General features: G+C 37.7%; 1 protein-coding gene across 1 annotated transcript in view; it reads right to left on the bottom strand.

The window, feature by feature from the left end:
- The window catches only part of GABRG3 (gamma-aminobutyric acid type A receptor subunit gamma3), a 522,462-nt gene extending 501,113 nt beyond the window's left edge, over positions 1-21,349 (bottom strand). The window contains exons 1-2 of the mRNA XM_068537479.1: positions 21,297-21,349; positions 16,094-16,242 (exon numbers count right to left, since the gene is read on the bottom strand). Coding sequence (XP_068393580.1) covers positions 16,094-16,242; positions 21,297-21,349 — 202 coding nt within the window. The remainder of the gene's footprint in view (positions 1-16,093; positions 16,243-21,296) is intronic.

Here is a 21,349-nt window from a genome sequence, read left to right as displayed (position 1 = left end):
AGAAGAATTTAAAGACCATGGAAATTGTCCCAAGGGCATACAGGAAATAGAGAAATATTCACTTAAGAAACTCTACTAAGTATCAGCAAGAACAGTGAGAGTCTAAGGCATTTTAGTCATGAAATGCTCCCTCTGCCCCACCCCCAGACCCATTCAACAGAAACTCTATTCTGGCACTCTATGCTGAGTGGGTTTGACCAAGACAGCATCAGCTCCACACCTCCAGGCTCTGAGTCTAGGGTTATGGTTTCACCCTGGGAGAGGCAAGTCACCTCACTCGCCCCAGCCTCATTTTTAAGAAGTTTTATTTCAGGTAGGCATGGTCCAGAGGAATGATGTTCCCTTTCTCCACTGTGGCCTTCCTCATGGGGAGTGAAGCTTATTCCAGATGCCCATGTCTTGTTCACTTGTATGGTGGAGGTTACACGCTGGAAAGAGCAAGCCAAGTAGACCAGGGTTACCAACCTTCCTACCCCACATGCCTGGACAGCAGAGATGTCACTCTGGGAGTAGCAGGCTGCTGTCCCAGTCCCCAACAAATTTCAGTGGCACAGAGATTCTTTCCAGGAGAAGAGGAAGGCCACAAGTATGAAGCACTCCGCAGATCTGCATAAGGAGGATGACATTATTTGATGCAAAGTGAGAAAATTCCATGCCTAAGGGTGTTGTTGAAAACAATGGAGATCTTGGTAGAGAACTATTAAGAGGGTGCTCTTAGCTTTATGATACTGGTTAAAAAAAAAAAAGCAAAACAGCAGAGCAACCAGAAGTTTAACATAGAGAACCAGAGAAAGAGACATCTATAAAGAGTGTTCCTGGAATCACAGTCAATCCTGAGTGTCAGAAATTCTGTATATATGCCTTAAACTATATCCACTCAGAAGCAATCAGAGCAAGATATGAAGTACACTGAAAATATTCTCAAGACATAAAAACAGATACATCAATAAAGACTGGAAGCCTTAGGAGCACAAAAGCTTAAACACAACCACTGGCCAAACACTGGCTGAACAATAAACTACTATGACCCATGGACAATTCCTAAGGAACTCAGGTTTTAAATAAAATAATTTGCATGTCTGGAAGTCTGGAACACTGTGCATGACAAAGGCTGCAAAATCTCAGTAGTGGTTAGGGTTAGGGTTAGGAATATCCAAGTTACTAGTCCTTAACTGAACATGGTGTAAAATGTAAAATTTCTAAACTGTGATAGCAGCCTCCAAGTTGCACAAACATCTGTTGATAAAAAAATCTAACTGGTTAAGGGGACATAGGACAACAATTGGCCAATAAGTAGATGCACTAACCCAGGCAAGAGGCAACCACTAAGTAGCTAGGTTAAAGATGAAAATAAGGCAGAAAATAATATGAGCAGGGATATCAGAGGTTGCCTACTCTGGGGGAAATAGATTTCTCCGTATTAGTACAGGTAAAAACTAAACAAATAAACAAACAACTAAATAACTAAACAAATAAACCAAGCAAACAAAAACAACATCAATGCCTAAGTGATGGAGGGTTAGTATCCAGAGTTGCTACAATACAGTATTTAAAGTGTCAAGTTTTCAAAAAATGTATAATACATGCAAATAAACAGGAAAGTGTGACCAATACCCAGGGTGGGGGGTGGAGGGGAGCATACAATAGAAACTACTTTTGAGAGGTTCCAGGGGTTGGACTTAACAAAGATTTCAAAGAGCTATTACACATTAAATACATTCAAAGAATTCAAGAAAATCATACCTAAAGAATCAAAGGAAAGTATGATAACCAAGTCTCATGGAAGAGAGAATATCAATAAAGAAACATAAATAGTAGCAAAGAACCAAATGAAAACTCCAAACTAAAAAAGTATAATAACCAAAATAAAAAATTCACTGGAGAGACTCAACAGTAGGTTTGAACTGGTAGAAGAAAGAATTGCCATACTTGAGGATAACTTAATAGAATGAATTTGAAGAACAAAAAGAGAAAAAGAGTGAAAAAAAATTAACAGAGATTCAGAGAAATGCAGGATACCACTGAATACATCAATACATCTTGGAAATATCAGAAGGAGAAAGGCGAAGGGGCAGAGTATACAGTCAGAGAAATACAATTTAAAATCTTCCCAAATTAGATGAGAAACAATAATCTACACACCTAAGAAACTTAACCCCAAGAAAGATAAACACAAAGAAATCCACATTTATACACATCACAGTCAAGATGTTGAAACCTCAAAATACAGAGAAAATCCTTAAAGCAGAAAGAGAAAAATAACTCATCACATACAAGGAAGCTCAATTAGATTAAAAATCAACTTATCATCAGAAACAATGAAGGGCAGAAGGCAGTGGGATGACATATTCTAAGTGTTGTGTATAAAAAACTGTCTTTCAAAACACAGTTGACCCTTGAACAACTCAGGACTTGGGGCACCAACCCTCCACGAGGTCAAAAAATCAGCCTATAACTACATGGCTCCTCCATATCTGCAGTTCCACATCTGCGGATTCAACCAACCACAGACTGTCTGTACTGTAGTATTTACAACTGAAAAAAATCCACATATAAATGGACCTTTGCAGTTCAAACCCATGACATTCAAGGGTCAACTGTAAAGGCAAAATACAGATATTCCCAGATAAACAAAAAACTGAGGGAATCTGTTGCTAGCAGACCTGCCCTACAAGAAACACTAAGGGAGTTCTTCAGGTGGAAAGCAAATGACTCCAGACAGTAATTCAAATCTAAACAAAAAAACAGAACCCAGATAAAGATAACTATGTAGATTATTACACACAAAAAAGCATAATTGCATATACCTTCTCCTTTTTCTTCTTAACTAAGTTAAAAAGCAATTGCAAAAAGCAATATGCATATAATTGTATTGTTAGGCCTATAACAAGCAACATATTTATAAATAAAATACATAACAAATATATTTGTTAACAAATATATTTAATAAAATACATTTAACAATAACAAAAAGACAAGTAATATATTTAACAATAAGAGCACAGAGAAGGTGGGTGGGAACACAGCTGATTGAAATAGGTAATGACCCCACATGACAACTTTAACCCCTAGGAAGAAATGACAAGAATCAGAAATGATAAATAACTATAGCATTTAAATGGTAAATATACTTTAAAAAAACATAAGATTATCTAAAATAATAATTATAAAAATAAATTATTCCATTTATAATATATAGAGATATAGTATGTATAACAACACAAAAATGGGTGTGTGAATGGGGCTATTAGAGCAAGTTCCTATATTTAATTCAAATTAAGTTAATATAATCTAAGGTAGATATTGTTAAGAGTAGCAAAGATTTTGATAAGATGTATACTGTGATAGGCTTACAAATACTGAGAAAATAATTCAAAAAATATAATTTAAAAATCATTAATCCACACAAAAAACCTGGCCAGAGGTACTTATAGCAGTTTTTTTGTTGGTTTTTTATTTTTTTTTAAATAATTCTTTATTTATTTATTATTCATTTTTGGCTGTGTTGGGTCTTCGTTTCTGTGCGAGAGCTTTCTCCAGTTGCGGCAAGCGGGGGCCACTCTTCATCGTGGTGCGTGGGCCTCTCACTATCGTGGCCTCTCTTGTTGTGGAGCACAGGCTCCAGATGCGCAGGCTCAGTAGTTGTGGCTCACGGGCCTAGTTGCTCCGAGGCATGTGGGATTTTCCCAGACCAGGGCTCGAACCCGTGTCCCCTGCATTGGCAGGCAGATTCTCAACCACTGCACCACCAGGGAAGCCCCTTATAGCAGTTTTATTAACAAGTGCCAAAACTTGCAAGCAACCAAGATGTCCTTCAGTAGGTGAATGAATAAACTGTGCAATATCTGGACCATAAGACATTATTAGCATGAAAAAGAAATAAGCTATCAAGCCATGAAAAGAAGTGGAGGAGTCTTAAATGCATATTACTAAGTGAAAGAAGCCAATCTGAAAAGGCTACATTCCAGCTATATGACACTCTGGAAAAGGCAAAATATGGACACAGTAAAAAGATCAGTGGTCGCCAGGGTTGGGGAGATGAGTAAACAGAGCACTGAGCACAGGGGATTCTCAAGGTAGTGAAATACTCTGTATGATATTACAATGATGGATACATGTCATTATACATTTGTCCAAACCTGTAGAATGTGTAACACCAAGAGTGATTCATAAGGTAAACTACAGACTTTGTGAGATCATGATGCATCAGTGTAGGTTTATCCTTGGAAAAATACATTATTCTTGTGGTGATGTTGATAAAAGGCAAGGTTATGCATGTGTAGGGATGGGGGTATACAGGAAATCTCCATACCTTCCTCTCAATTTTATTGTAAACATAAAACTGCTCTAAAAAATAAAGATTTTTTAAAAAATCATTAAAGAAACTAAAATGTTGTAACAGGAAATATTCATTTAATACAAAATAAAGCATTAAGGGAGGAATAGAGAAACAAAAGAAGACTTGAGACATAGAAAACAAAATGTCAGATATAAGTCTAGCCACATTAATAACATCATTAAATGTAAACTAAAAACACGATCCAAATAAATATAAAAACAAGATCAAACACTTTGTTGTTTTCAGGAGACACATTCTAGATTCAAAGATACAAATAGTTTGAAATCAAAAAGATGGAAAAGGATGTATGATGCAACTAGTAACCAAAGAAACTGAAATAACTATATTAATATTAGACAGAATATATTTTAAATTTTAAAAACACTATTAGAGATAAAGAGGAATCTTTCATAATGATAAAAGTTAATATGTTGGCAAATAACAGTAAATATAAATATTAACACAGCTCAAAATTACATAAAGAAAAAACCTGATATAATTGAAAGAAGTAACAGATAATTCAACATATACTTGAAGACTTCAAGTCTCTACTTTCAACAACAGAACTAAGCATAAGATCTACAGGGAGGTAGAGGACTTGAACAACACTATAAAATCACAAGACTTAACACACTTCTATAGAACATTCTACCCAACAGTAGAATACACATTTTTCTTAAGTGGACAAAGAACATTCTAGATGATAGAGCATGAGCTAGACCATAAAACAAGCTTTGACAAATGTAAAAGGACTGAAGTCATTGAAAGTATGTTTTACAACCATAATGGAAATATATTAGAGATAACAGAAGGAATCTTGATAAATATACAAATACGTGGAGAATAAACAACACACTTCTAAATAAACAATGGTTCCAAAAAGAAATCACCCAGCAATTCCACTCCTGCATTTATCATCTGTGAGAAATCAAAATATATGTCCACACAAAATACACACATAGTCATACCAATATTATTCAGACCAGCCAAAAGTGAAAACAATCAAAATGCCTTACTGAACTTTATTATTATTAATTAATAAAGAGATGAACAAAATATGGCATAGCCATACAACAGAATATTATTCAGCAATAGAAAGAATGAAATACTGATATATTCTATCATATAAATGAATCTTAAAAACATTATTCTAAGTAAGAGAAGTCAGAGACAGAAGTCCACATATTCTAAGATTCCATTTATATGCAAAGTCCAGAATGGACAAATCCATTCTGGTGGTTGTAGGAACAATGGGTGGTTGTAGGAACAATGGGGAGTAACTGCTAATAGGTACTTATCTCCTTTTAGGAGTAATTAAAAGGTCATGGTTACATAACTTTGTGAACATCTAAAGACCACTGAATTGTACACTTTAATTGGATGAATCTTGTGGTATAAGGACTATATCCCAATAAGATATTAAGAAAAGAAGGTAGACTAAAAATATTTTCAGGCATACAAATACTGAAAGAACTCATCACCAACAGACTCATACTAATAGAAAAGTTAAAGAAAGTCCTTTAAGTAGATGGAAAATGATAAAAGACAGAAATATCTATTTACACACAGGAAGGAAAAGAACCAGGAATAGGAATGACATGAGTGTGTAATTAATATATAATTTAATCTATTTAAGAGATAAATGTGTATTTAAATAAAAATAATAACAATGTATTATAGGGTTCATAACATATGTTTAAGTGAAAGAATGACCACAACAGCATAAAGTCTGGGAGGGAAGAGACAGAAATATACTACCACAATGTTTTTATATTATGTGTGAAATAGTTTAATATCACCTGAAGGTAGACTATGATTAAGTTAAAGATGTATACTACAAATCTTTAACACAATTACTAAAATAGCAAAATAAAGGGTTATAGCTAATAATAAAGCGAATAAAATGGAATCATAAAAAGAGGAGAAAAGGAACAACAGACACAGGATCTACAAAAAACCAACAAGAAGATGACAGACAAATCTAATCACATCAATAATCACATTAAATGTAAATGGTTTAAAGACTCCAATTAAAATGCAAATATTGTCAGATTGGATTAAAAAAGCAAGACCTACCTATATGGTGCCTACAAGAAGCACACATTTAACCTAATGACAAATACAGGTTAAAAGTAAAAGGGTGGAAAGACCTATACTATACTAACACTACTCAAAAGAGAGCTGAATGTCTACTTTATCATCAAAGTAGATTTCACAGCAAACAATATTGCCAGGTAGAAAGATATTCATTTTCTAATGATAAACTGGTCAATTAATCAAGAGGACATAAAAATTCTAAATGCTTTTACCCCTAATAACAGTGTTTCAAAATTATTGATTCAAACACTTATAGAACTATAAAGAGAAATCAACATTTATTAATCAACATATTAATCAACATTTATTTATTAATCAACATCCACATTTATTGCCAGAGATTTCAATCCTCTACTCTCAATGATTGATAAAAATAGGTTTCAAAAGTCAGCAAGTAGATTTTTACAAAAGTATGTACCAGCTTCACTTAATTGAACTAACTTAAAGAACACTCCACCTAACAATAGCATAATACACACTTTCCAAGTGTATATAATATAAATCATATTCTAGGCCATAAAACAAGTCTCAAATTTAAAAGAATTCAAGTTATACAATGTATGTTCACTGACCACAGTGGAAATACATTATAAATCAATAGCCAAAGGTATCTGGAATAATCTCAAATGTTTGGAAAATGAATACCACACATCTAAATGAAGCACACATTGGTCAAGAAAAAAAGGAAATTAGTAGGTATTTTTTTATTGAATGTAAATGAAATCAACTACTGAAATCTGGGACTTCCCTGGTGGCCCAGTGGTTAAGACTCCGTGCTCCCAATGCAGGGGCCCGGGTATGATCCCTGGTCAGAGAACTAGATCCCACATGCATGCCGCAACTAAGAGCACGCATGCCACAACTAAAAGATCCCGTATGCCACAACTAAGACCTGGCGCAGCCAAATAAATAAATAAATATTTTAAAAAAAATTTTGAAATCTGTGGGATGCTGCTGTAGTCATATTTAGGAGGAAATTTATAGCACTAAACATTAAAATTGAAGAGGATCTCAAATCAATGACATCATCTTCCATTTTAAGAAACGAAAAACAGAGCAAATCAGGGGTTACATCAGCATCATAGTATAGTGAGATGTCCTCTTTGTCTCTCCCCTTCAACCTACAACCAGTAAAACACCCATACTTTATCAAAGGTACGTGTGTCCAACACACTGGGACGCCAGAGAATTCCACACATCTGCACATCTAAAGGTGGGTGGACTGGAACACACAGAGGAGGTGGAACCAGGGGAACAATGGAGGTGGTGCCTGCAATCCTTGTCCCCCAGCCCCAGAGAACCTGGAAGCAGCAAAGGAGGCAGCTCACATGACTCCAACCTCCCAGCCACAGTGACACCTGTGGCCATAGCTAACTGGGCAGCAGTGGCAGTAAAACCTGGGACCCTGTCCCTCCAGCCACCAGAGTTGTGAAAGCCTCCCGCCCCCACCCCCTGTCCCCAGTGCAATGGGGGAGCCAATAAACCTGAGAACACCAGACATGGCAGAGGCACGTTCAACCCCAGCTCCTCCCACCCCCAACAAGCCTGTGACTCAGGAGATCCCATATACAGCAGAAAAGCCCACCATTCCAGTGCCCCAGGCAGTGAGGCCAGTGACACCAGCAGCAAGGCACCAATGACTCCAGAGGCAGGAGCAATGGATAACAAGGGCGCTGGGTAACACCTCTGACAAAGGCGGTGAAGGGTGAAAAGTGCCAGTTTTCAAATACAACCAGGGGTGGCTCAGGTAAGAAAAACCAAAACTTGTCCTATAGCGCCACCTACTGGAAAACAAAAGAAAGGCCTGTAATTTCTAACCTGTTGAATCGTCAGAATGAAGTGAAAAAAAGCCTTACCTAAAGAAAGGTGTGCGCTAAAATGCGTTGGCAGAGAAACAACTCATGAAGGACTGTGAAGAATCATAGTAACACTGTACTACAAAAAGAAAACAATAATTCTCCAGAAACCAAACTTAAAGTCATGGAATACTGCAACCAAACTGATCGAGAATTCAAAACAGCTGTCATGAGGAAACTCAATTAGCTACAAGAAAACTCAGAAAGGCAGTTCAGAAATAAACCTCAGAAATAAAATTAATGAACATAAGGAAAACTTTACCAAAGAGATTGAAACTCGAAAAGAACCAAACAAATCCTGTAGCTGAAGAACTCAATAAACAAAATGAAGAATGCATTAGAAAGCATTGGAAATAGAGTAGACCATATGGAAGAGAGAATTAGTGAACTCAAAGGTAGAAATTAGAAATGATGCAAGTTGAAGAGAAAGAGAATTGAGATCTGAAAAAATGAGGAAATTCTGAGAGCTATTCAGTTCTTTTAGGAAGGGCAACATTAGGATAACGAGTAACCCAGAAGGAGAAGAGAGCGAAAAGGGAGCAGAGAGCTTATTTGATCAGCTCGGTGCTTTGTGACCACCTAGAGGGGTGGAATAGGAAGGGCAGGAGGGAGACACAAGAGGGAGGGGATAGGGGGATATATGCATACATATAGCTGATTCACTTTGTTATACAGCAGAAACTAACACAACATTGTAAAGCAATTATACTCCAATAAAGATGTTAAAAAAGAAAGAAAGAAAGAAAGAAACAATAGCTGAGAACTTCCCAAACCTGCAGAAGGAACTGGATATACAAGTCTATGAAGCTAAGAGAACACCTAACTACCTGAATGCAAAAAGACCTTCTCCAAGGCACACTATATTAAAACTGTCAAAAGTCAGTGACAAAGAAATAATTTTAAAGGCAGCCAGAGGAAAAAAAGGATGGTAACCTACAAAGGTACCCCCATTAGGCTACCAGCAGACTTCTCAGCAGAAATCTTATAGGCCAGGCAGGAGGGGAATGACATTCTCAAAATACTAAAAGATAAAACCTTTCATCCAAGAACACTCTATCCAGCAAAGCTGTCACTCAGATATGAAGGAGAAGTAAAGGTTTTCCCAGAAAAACAAAAGTTGAGGAAGTTCATCAACACTAGACTTGACGTATAAGAAAAGTTGAAAGAAACTTTTCTACCAGAATCAAAAAGACAAAAAGCACACAAAACTTTGACTAAGGTGATAAATAGAGAGAATCAGAAAATTGCAACTGTATATCAGAATAGGTTTTTAAACATTTAATTATAGCATAAAGCTTAAAGAGAATAAAAGGGAGAAGAAAATAACGATAGCTATTTCAATTTGTTAACCAACTCACAACATAAAAATGAATAATTTGAGACAACAAAAAATGGGGGAAGAGGAAAAGTACAAAACCCATACAGGTAAATGGAGATAAGATGCTATCAGCAGACAATGGACTATTTCATCTATGAGATGTTTTATAAAAACCTCATGGTAACCACAAAACATAAATCTAGAGCAGAGACAACAAACATAAAAAAGAGGAAACTGAGAAAAACATCATAGAAAACCACCGCACCAAATGACAGGCAGAAGCACAAGGAAAAAGAAACTGGATATATAAAGCAACCACAAAACAAAATAAAAAATGGTAATACTAACTTCACATCTATCAATAATTACTGTAAAGGCAAATGGATTGAATTCACCAATTAAAAGACACGCAGTGGCTGGATGGATTCCAAAAACAAGCCCCAACTATATGCTGCCTCCAGGAGAATCATCTCAGCTCTGAAGACAAATATAGCCTCAAAGTGAAGGGATGTAAAATGATACTCCAAGTAAATGACAGCCAAAAGCAAGTGGTATAGCCATACTCGTATCAGACAAAGTAGACTTCAAGCCAAAAAAGCTAACAAGAGACAAAGATGTACAGTATATAATGATAAAGAGAACAATTCATCAAAGAAGACATAACAGTTATTAATATAAATGCAATTAACATAGGAGCACCAAAATATATAAAGCAGTTACTAATAGATCTAAAGGGAGAAAATGACAGCAACACAATAACTTTAACAGCCCATGTACAATAATGGATAGATCATCCAGACAGTCAACAAGGAAACAGTGGCCTGAAATGAAACATAGGGCAGATGGATTTGATAGATTTGTACAAAAAATTCCATCCAAAAGCAAAAGAACACACATTCTTCTCAACTTCACATGGAACTTTCTCAAGAACAAACCATATATGTTGAGACACCAAACAAGTCTCAGTAAATTTAAGAAGAATGAAATCATTTCAAGCATCTTTTCTAATCACAGCAGTATGAAACTAAAAATCAACTACAAGAAGAAAGCTGGAAAAATCACAAATATGTGGAGAATGAACAACATACTACTGAACAACTACTGGGTCAATGAAGAAATCAAAGGAGAAATTTTAAAATACTGGAAGACAAATGAAAATGAAAACACAACATACCAAAATCTATAGGATGCAACAAAAGAGTATTAAAAGGGAGGTTTATGGCAATACAGACCTATCTCAAGTAATAAGAAAAACCTCAAATAATCTCACCTTTCACCTAAAGGAGCTAGGAAAATAAGAATAAACGAAGCCCAAAGTGAGCAGAAGGAAGGAAACAATAAAGATCAGAGCAGAAATAAATGAAATACAGACTAAAAAGACAATAGAAAAGATCTATGAAACTAAGAGCTGATTCTTTGAAAAGATAAACAAAATTGACAAACCTTTATCTGAACTCACTGACAAAAAAAGAGACTAGGCTCTAATAAATAAAACCAGAAATGAAAGAGGAGAAATAATAATGGATACCACAGAAATACAAAGGATTATAAAACAACATTATGAACAGCTTTATGCCAACAAATTGAACAACCTAGAAGAAATGGAAAAATTCTTAGAATCACACAACCTTCTAAGACTGAATCACAAAGAAACAAAAAACCTGAATAGACTGATCACTAGCAAAGAAATTGAAACAGTTATCAAAAACCTCCCCCAAAAGCAAAACCATAGGCTTCACAGGTGAATTCTAAAAAACATTCAAGGAAGATTTAATACCTATCATTCTCAAACTCTTCCCAAAAATTGAAGAGAAGGGAATACTTGCTAATTCATTTTACAAAGCCAATATTATCCTGATACCAAAACCAGACACAAACAACAACTAAAAAAGAAAATTACAAGCCAGTATCTCTGATGAACATAGATGTAAAAATCCTTAATAAAATATTAACAGAATACAATAATGCATTAAAATGATCATACACCATGATCAAGTGAAATTTATTCCAGGAATGCAAGGATGGTTCAATATCCATATATCAATGTGATATGTCACATTAACAAAATGAAGGATAAAAACCAGATGATCATCTCCATAGATGCAGAAAAGCATTTGAAAAAATTCGACATCCATTTATGATAAAAACTTTCAATAAAATGGGTATGAAAGGAATCAACCTCAACATAGTAAAAGCCATACAATGACAAACCCACAGCTAACATCATACTCAGTGGTGAAAAACTGAAAGCTATCCCTCTGAAATCAGAAACAAGACAAAGATGTCCACTCTTGCCACTCTTTTAAACATAATGTAAGTCATAGTCAGAAAAACTAGGCAAGGAAAAGAAAAAAAGGCATCCAAATTGGAAAGGTAAAACAGTAAAACTGTCACTATTCGTGGATGACACAATTTTATATATAGAAAACCTTAAAGACTCCACCAAAAAACTCTTAGAAATAATAAACAAATACAGTGAAGTTGCAGGGTACAAAATCTGTTTTGTTTCTATATTCTAACAATGAGCTAACAGAAGGAGAAATTAAGGAAACAATCCCATTTACAATCACTAACAAAAAGAATAAAATATCTAAGAAGAAATTTAACCAAGGAGGTGAAAGACATATACACTGAAAGCTAAAACACTAGTTAATGAAAGTGAAGACAACACAAATAAATGGAGAGATACTTCATGCTCATGGATTGGAAGAATTAACATTATTAAAATGTCCATACTATCTAAAGTTATCTACAGACATAATGCAATTCTTATCAAAACACCAATGGCATTTTTCACAGAACTAGAACAAATAATTCTAAAATTGTATGGAAATACAAGAGACCCTGAATAACCAAAGCAATTGTGAGAAAAAAAAGAATAAAGCTGGAGGTATCACACTACCTGTTTTCAAAATATTCAATATACTACAAAGCTATCATAATCAAAACAGCATGGTATTGGCAGGAATACAGATAAATAGATCAATAGAACAGAATTGAGAGCCCAGAAATAACCCATGCACATATGGACAACTAATTTATGACAAAGTAGCAAAGAACATACACTGGAGAAAGGATAATCTCTTCAATAAATGGTGTTGGGAAATCTGGAGAGCTATATGCAAAAAAATGGACCTTGAGCTCTATCTCACACCATACACAGAAATCAACTCAAAATGAATTAAAGACTTGAAAGGAAGACCTGAAACCATAAAACTAGAAGAAAACATAGGCATTACACTCTTTGACATCAGTCACAGCAATATCTTTCAAGATATGTCTCCCCAAGCAACACAGGAAACAAAGGCAAAAATAAACAAATGGGACTACACCAAACTAAAAAGGACAGCACAGGAAATGATCAACAAAACAAAAAGACAACTGAATGGGAGAATATATTTCCAAATCATATAACTAATAAGGGGTTAATATCTAAAATAGATAAAGAACTCATACAATTCAACAACATCAACAACAAAATAACTTGATTAAAAAAATAAGCAGAGGAACTGAATAGACATTTTTCCAAAAAAAGACATACAGGTGGCCAACAGGCACATGAAAAGATTTTCAACATCACTAAAATGCAAATCAAAACCACAGGGAGATACCACCTCATGCTGGTTAGAAGGACTATTATCATTAGGCAAGAAGTAACAAATGTTGGCAAGGATGTGGAGAAAAGGGAGCCCTCATACACTGTTGGTGGGAATGTATAGTGGTGCACCCACTATGGAAAACAGTATGGAAATTCCTCAAAAAATTAAGAATAGAACTACCATATGATCCAGATATCCCACTCCTAGGTACATATACAAAGAATACAAGAAAACACTAACTGGAAAATATATATGCATTATGTTCACTGCAGCATTATTTATAATAGCCAAGATATGGAAACAACTTAAGGGCCCATCAACAGATGAATGGATAAAGAAGATATAATATGCATATACAGATGTTTATATACATATATACACATACATATACACAATGGAATACTACTCAGCCATAAAAAAAGATGAAATCTGGGATTTCCCTGGTGGTCCAGTGGTTAGGACTCTGTGCCCTCACTGCCAAGAGCAGGGGTTCAATCCCTGGTCAGGGAACTAAAAATCCCACAAGCCACATAGCGCAGCCAAAAAAGCCATGAAATCTTTCCATGTGTGACACCATGGATGGACCTTGAGGGTATTCTGCTTAGTGAAATGAGTCAGACAGAAAGACAAATACTGTATGATTTCACTCATATGTGCAATATAAAAAACAAACACCAGAAATAAACCCACATCTACAGTCAATTAATCTTTGACAAAGAAGGCAAGAATATACAATGGAGAAAAAGACAGGCTCTTCAGGAAGTGGTGTTAGGAAAGCTTGAAAGCCACATGTAAATCAATGAAGTTAGAACACTCCCTCATACAATACACAAAAATAAACTCAAAATGGCTTAAAGGCTTAAATATAAGACATGACACCATAAAACTCCTGGAAGAGAACATAGGCAAAACATTCTCTGACATAAATCGTAGCAATGTTTTCTTAGGTCAGTCTCCCAAGGCAATGGAAATAGAAGCAAAATAAACAAATGGAAACCTAATTAAATGCATAAGCTTTTACACAGCAAAGGAAACCATAAAGAAAATGATAAGACAACCAGAATGGGAAAAAAAAATGTGCAAACAACATGACCACCAAGGGATTAATTTCCAAAATATACAAAGAGCTCATACAATCAATAACAAAAAAACAACCCAATCAAAAAATGGGCAGAACATCTAAATAGATATTTCTCAAGAAAGACATACAGATGACCAATAGGCCCATGAAAAGATGTTCAACATTGCTTATTATTAGAAAAATGTAAATCAAAACTACAATGGTGTATCCCCTCACATCTGTCAGAATGGCCATCATCAAAAAGTCTACAAATAATAAATGCTGGAGAGGGTGTGGAGAAAAGGGAATCCTCCTACACTGTTGGTGGGAATGTAAATTGGTACAGCCACTGTGAAAAACAATATAGAGATAACTTCAAAAACTAAAAATAGAGTTGCCACATGACCCAGCAATCCCAATCCTGGGCACATATCTGAAGAAAACGCTAATTCAAAAAGATACATGCACCCCAATGTTCACAGCAGCACTATTTACAATAGCCAAGACATGGAAGCAACCTAAATGTCCATCAACAGATGAATGGATAAAGAAGATGTGGTACATATATATAATGGAATATTACTCAGCCATAAAAAAGAATGAAATAATGCCATTTGCAGCAACATGGATGGACCTGGAGATTATCATACTAAGGGAAGTAAGTCAGACAGAGAAAGACAAATATCATATGATACCACTTATATGTGGAATCTAAAATATGATACAAATGAACTTATTTACAAAACAGAAATAGACTCACAGACGTAGAAAACAAACTTATGGTCACCAAAGAGGAAAGGGGGTGGGGAGTTTGAGATTAGCAGATAAATACTACTGTATATAAAATAGAAAAAACAAGGTCCTACAGTATAGAACAGGGAACTATATTCAGTATCCTGTAATAAGCCATAATGGAAAAGAAAAAACAAACAAAATAAATCATCAAACCAAACAACACAAAACAAACACATAGATACAGAGAACAGAGTAGTGGTTATCAGAGGGAAAGGGGCAGGGCAACAGGAGGGTGAAATGGGTAAAGGTCATCAACTTGAAAACTATGATTATTACATCTGCATTCGTCCCTCAAATGTGAATTAGTAGGATAACAACCTAATCAGCATGGGCTCAGTACAACTTTATAAAAGTATCTGTGAGATATTTTAGATCAGGATATTAATTACAGACTGATGAAATGCTGACAGCTCAACAGAAGCTGTCATTTAAAATCTTACGTCCACGCAAATTACCTGCAAACAAATGCACATAGTCATTTATTTGTAATAGTCAAAACCTGGAAACAACCAAAATGTTCCTCAATAAACATTAATCAAACTTTTATCTATCCATACCATGGAATATTGCTTAGCAATAAGAAAAACAAACTATTGACACAGGCAACAACTTGAATGGATCCCAAAATCATTTTGCTGAGGGAAGAAAAGCCAATCTCAAAAGGTCACATACTGAATGAGTGTACATATGCAACATTCTCAAAATGACAAAAATACGGAAATAGAGACCAAATTAGTGGCTGACGGGTTAGACATTTTGGAGGAAGGATAGCAGGGGGGGAATCTTCATGGTGATAAAACAGTTCTGCGTCTCAGTTACAGTGGTCATTACACAGATCCACACATGAAAAGATGATGTGGAGCCACGTACACACACTGTACCAATGTCAGCTCCTGGTTTGATACCCATGAATTGTGTGACTCTGCACTACCTTTGCAACTTCCTGTGACTTTACAATTATTTAAAATAAAAACTTTAAAAATATATTACAGTATGTTTCCTACTGGAATAACAAACATCAACACTCACTTCCAATATCAGGCCTCAGCTTCTTATCATATTCTCTTAGCAACTTGTTGAGAATAAGAGTCACATCTGTATCTTGGGATTTTGGAGCCAAGACCCACTTTTGGTTTGATGAAGAATCTTCATATTCATCCTCTTCCACCTTTCTGGATCTGTAATTATGGCACAAAGTATGACATATAAGTTGTAGCAATGGCTCCAGGAAGTGTCAAGCTTTGGCTCACCAAGCACCACGGAAATAGGTAGAAAGGCCCTAGTACACTCATCCTAACCAATAGATTATCTCTAAAATTAAAAAAGTAAAACAAAACACAAATAAGAAAGAATCCAACAAGAATGACAGTACTATTAACATAGCATGATGTTTTCATTAAATGTCACAAAATGATTCTATGTCCATGTTAAACCATAGACATCATAATAACTCAATGCATGAAGGCCGACCAGCAGACAGTCAGCCTTCCTTGGATCAACCTTGAGAACCTCTGAAGGTCAAGGCACAAACATCTTGCCGTTTCCACTCCCCACTGCCAAGAACTCATTTTAGTTGAAGGTAAGAACAGCTTCTTCAGAATGCATTCACTGAAAATAGTTGAGTCTGACTCTGTGCTTCTCATGGAGACTAGCACCTTTGGTCTAGGCAGACACAGGGATACGAGGAGGTGGTATGCTTGGCCAGCACCCATGTGGGGTGCCAAGGAACAGTGATATTGGTTGGTAAACACCCTCTGGTGATTTTACATGCCTCCTACCACACAAACTGATTCATCTCTTACAGAGCAGGCTAATACAGACATTAAAAATTAAAACCTTTCTAATATGTCCTTACCATTTGGCCCTTTAATAAATGTGTCCAAATGAACGCTGAGCATATCTGAGTCTCTCCTGAGCAGGGCTGAGCCTGACAGGCACCTCTCCTGGGTGATACATGCTCACAGGAGTACTTGAATGGAGAGGTCTCAAAACAACAAGCTAGCTTCCTTAGTGAGTGAGGCCATCTCAGCAACACAGCCATTCAGGCCTGAAAAGAGCAGAGTCTTCTCTTCAAAGTAGCACTTCCAGGGGGCCTGCCATGTACCGGGGAAAAAAAGCTCATCACACAAACAAACAAGCAACCTTCTTCCTTTATGGCTTGTCAGTGGTTGCACTGTAATGACTTTTTTTCTTCACAAAAGAGAACAAAATATAGAATAGAAAATTGCATTGAGGTTTATTTGTCCTGAGTATGAGCTCATTTCTGTTTAGCTTCCCAGATGGGAGCCAAAATGGCAACAACATCTCAGGGCAGTTGTGTTCTGGGATGTGTGTCTTTAAGTTAGTTTTTAGAATGGTCTAAATTATCTGTAATGAAAATGAAATAAATGAAAAAAATAAACTTTTTAAAGTTTATTATCTCTACTTTGTTTAAAGCCTCAGAATCATATATATATACTTACATAATATAATATTATAACATGTAACTATAATATATAACATCTGTATAATCTTATGTATGTGTCATATGTACATGAGTCTTTTTGAGTGTTAACTAGCCTTAACATAGATCAGAACAGTGCCAGTCTAGTCCTATATGAATATATACACTTACATGAGGTTTTGATAATAAGTATATGGCATATGTCTCAAAGATTGACATCTTTTAATTTTTTCCTTGGCTGATATTAAACTATAATTCTGTTTCTTGACTGGAAGTTTAGAATAAATCATCCATAGGAACTATAAGTTGCCGTGGATTTTTTTCACACTGAATATTCACCATCAATAGGAAGTTGTAAAATTTGGGACACGTATTCAAGAACTGATGTGCTTCATTTCATTATTTGTAAGTCTGATGTTTTACAAATAACACTACAGAATTTTAAATGCAGAATATTTTATTTTATCAGGAATATCGTCAGGAATATTAATTTTATCATCTTAAAAAAAAGTGGGTGGAAGCAGGTTCTGCAGGACATGGATTGCTGGGAGCCAACCATTGCCCACAGGACCTGGCAACTCAGTCCACAGCAAAAGCACTTGGGAGACTATGGACAGAGGGACAGATCACCTGGGCAGGATCACATACAGCATCCTCAGGACTCCTTCCAACTCACCCACAGTGCGGTCCTCTCTTCCTCTGCTGTCTGTCTCTTCCCCTCCCCTCTCCTCCCCTCCCTCATCCCCAGAGACAGCTCACCAGCACAGACCAGACCATGCTCTCCATGCTCTGTATCTTCTCTTGCCCCAACGCTCATATGTTCACAGAAGGAGCACACTAACACTTCATCAGTTCTCTGCATACACAGCCTTAGTTTCTGAAAAATACTTTGAGCTATGTCAATAACAGGTATTATAATGAGACTAGTTCTGCCTCTAGCAGTGAAGTGGTGATGAGAGGGTTTTCCTGAAATTGCATAAGCTCCTTAGCTCAGTGTAGGTGAAGGGGGAGACAAAGAAAGGAACAGCAGCAGCATCCTCTCCTGCCCTTTCCCCTTCGGGAGGTAAAAATGGGACACTCGCGGCTCTGTGGCTGGGTTGGGGGGGACAGCAGGCAGCACACAGGCAGCGATGTTCTGGGCCGACACTGGTCTCCTCCCAATCTTGATGCCATGTCAGTTTGCTGCAGGACTTCAGAGAATGAAATCGAAGCTTCCCAGTGCTAGTGCCGGACCACCAGCCCAAAGGAAAATCCTCTCTTTGACGAAAACCCAATCTCAGGGACTCACTAGAATGTGAATAAAACAAAAATGTTCTGTTTTTCTAAATTCTAAGTGGGTTATATATAATCTTCATCCGTGTGCTGTTATCAGGATTGTTGGATCCTGAACACCATCATTACCTTTTTCTTAAAAACAAATTGGTGATGTACTGACAGCTCAGCCCTCATATGGTATTTTCATGTCTTATACATTCTCTTCAACTACAAGGGCAGAGACAAAGTTGGATGCATCTATAAACATAAAAAGGAGCTCCTAAACCTCAGAAAGCAGTTAGCCATCCGCTTATGGTATCACCAAGGTCCAGGTGGGACTTAATGCGTTTTAATGTAGAATAAGCTCCTCCATAGGTGTCAGAATGGGTTATTTTCTCTCCATGGAGCTGCCAAGCCATCACCATGGAGCACAACTGTCAGAGCCTTCTCTAGGGCTCTTCAACACCAGGGAGGCATGCCAGAGTGCAAATGAGAACCCTCTCAGAATTAATAACAGTTTTGAAAGGTGATGCTGGACATCAGATTACTTTACATGTCTGTAAAACCCATTCAAAGAGCAAAGACACTTTCAAAGGAGAGGTATACAGCAATAAAATTTGGATTTAAAACTTGGATTTTTTTCAACTGATATGCAACCTCTATTATCAAGGCCATGGAATCAACCCAGACATATTAAAGTTGTTACACCTGCCTTGGCAAAATGAAAGGATGAAGAATCCCCAGAGATTGTATGTGTGTTTGGGAATCCCTAGACACCTGAGCGCTTCAAGTTAGACACCCAGATACCTTCCTACTAAGCACATAAAGTAATGAAGACAATAGCGGGTTTCCTTCTAACATGTATCTATAGATCTAAACAGCTGATTATCTAACCCTGAACTGCAGGTCACTTCATCCAGTCGGTGGCAGTAGGAAGGTTGATTCGATATAACCTCAGATCTGTATATGGCCTGGGACCTCTACATTGTGCCTGGTGTTGTCTGCTTCTAAACAGAGATACATCCAGGCATGCTCAACCTCAGAGAGCGCACTTCCATCTCCCTTCCCAGCTCGCTCCTTAGACAGGAAGAAACTTCAGCTGAAGGCCCAAGGAGTGTGCGGCCTGATTGGAAGAGCTGCCATGAGTCTGCCTTCCCCAGCACACACAATCTGCCTTTCTCACTCTCAACTCTTAGCAAAGACCAGCAGTGTGCGGTAGGGAGGGCCAGGACTTTCTTCCTCAGGGTCTGTCAAAGGTAGGGAGGGAGAACTATGACCCATTCACATTCACATCTTGTAGGATTTGTTAATGCACCTTCCTAGTTCTTTAGTACTTCACAAATGTGAATGAACATGCAAGACCTCCAGGTATTGCCTGCTAACAACTGCAGGGCTTATAGCCCACAGGAAGGCTCTCTAGTTTTCGACCTCCCAGATCTAGGAAACGAAGATGTGTCAAAACAAAAGTGTTTTGGGGGTAGGGATGCCCTGAGATTCCTGGGGTGATGAGCGGGATGGGAGGAAGGGAGCTGCTCTAATTTGTAAAGCACAGGGCAGTCTTCAAGTTCTGGGCCAGAGATCTAGCCCGAGACAGAATTAAAGGAACCAAACCCAGAATCTCCAGTTATATTCACAGCAACAGTGTTTAACCCCTCTAGTCCCACTGTCTTTCCACCCTCATGAGCCATCTTCATCTCTTCCTGGAGCATTTCTAAGCTCCCATTAGGTGGTTGGTGTCCTGGGAGGAAGGTTGGGGTATCTATGGTGAGGTAATTTCTTACAGTTACTAGGTAGAAAACATTATCACTTTCAACATGCTTGCTTTATAGGGGTAGGTTTGTGCATGCTCCCGTGTGTGAAAGTGGCTCATGTAGAAGGGGTGCATATGTGTACTGTGCGTGTGCTCGCAGGACCTGGGAAGGAAATCCTTTCTGAGAAGCAGGGCTCTCAGCTGTCCACCTTGCCCCAGTCCTCCTCCACCTGCCTCCAGTCCGGCTGCTCCTCACAAAGACCGGTTTAAACTGGGCAGGTAGGAAACCGTAACTCCTGGGTCCTGGGAAATTTCAGTGATGGAAATGATACAGAATGTTGCTGTGTGTGTGTGTGTGTGCGTGCGTGCGTGCGCGCGCGCGCGCGCGCACAGCGCTGAAACACTTGGGGGAGGGGTAGGAGGTAGATAAGGAGGTAGACACAGGCTTTCCCCTATGATGTTGGTTTTCAAAACCTCTTAAAACCACCAGATCCTAAAAGCTTCAGGAGAAGAGCCCATTAATCTCAGAGTCCCCATGTTTCAGGCTGCAGAGAAGGCTGCAGTCGCCCAGCCCTGAGAGGCAGATGGCCATGTCCGGGGTAGATGGGACAGGTAGGGTGCCGGCCGACTTCCCGTCTCCTCCCCGCGGCCCTGGCAGGATATGCCGCAGCCCAGACGAAGGACGGCGGGGCGCGCCGGCGACTCGGGGCCGGGGGACAGCGCCCCCCGCCGCCCTCCCTCCAGTCTCGGAGCCTCCGGAGATGCGGAGCCCGGGCGCCACTTACCGTGCGTGCAAGCCCGAAAACAGGCAGAGGAGCAACAGCAGCTTCGTGGCCAT

This window comes from Eschrichtius robustus, chromosome 1, assembly GCF_028021215.1.
Source record: "Eschrichtius robustus isolate mEscRob2 chromosome 1, mEscRob2.pri, whole genome shotgun sequence".
Lineage (NCBI taxonomy): Eukaryota > Metazoa > Chordata > Mammalia > Artiodactyla > Eschrichtiidae > Eschrichtius > Eschrichtius robustus.
The sequence above is the reverse complement of the archived record's forward strand: the minus strand, read 5'-3'. Positions and strand labels throughout refer to the sequence as shown.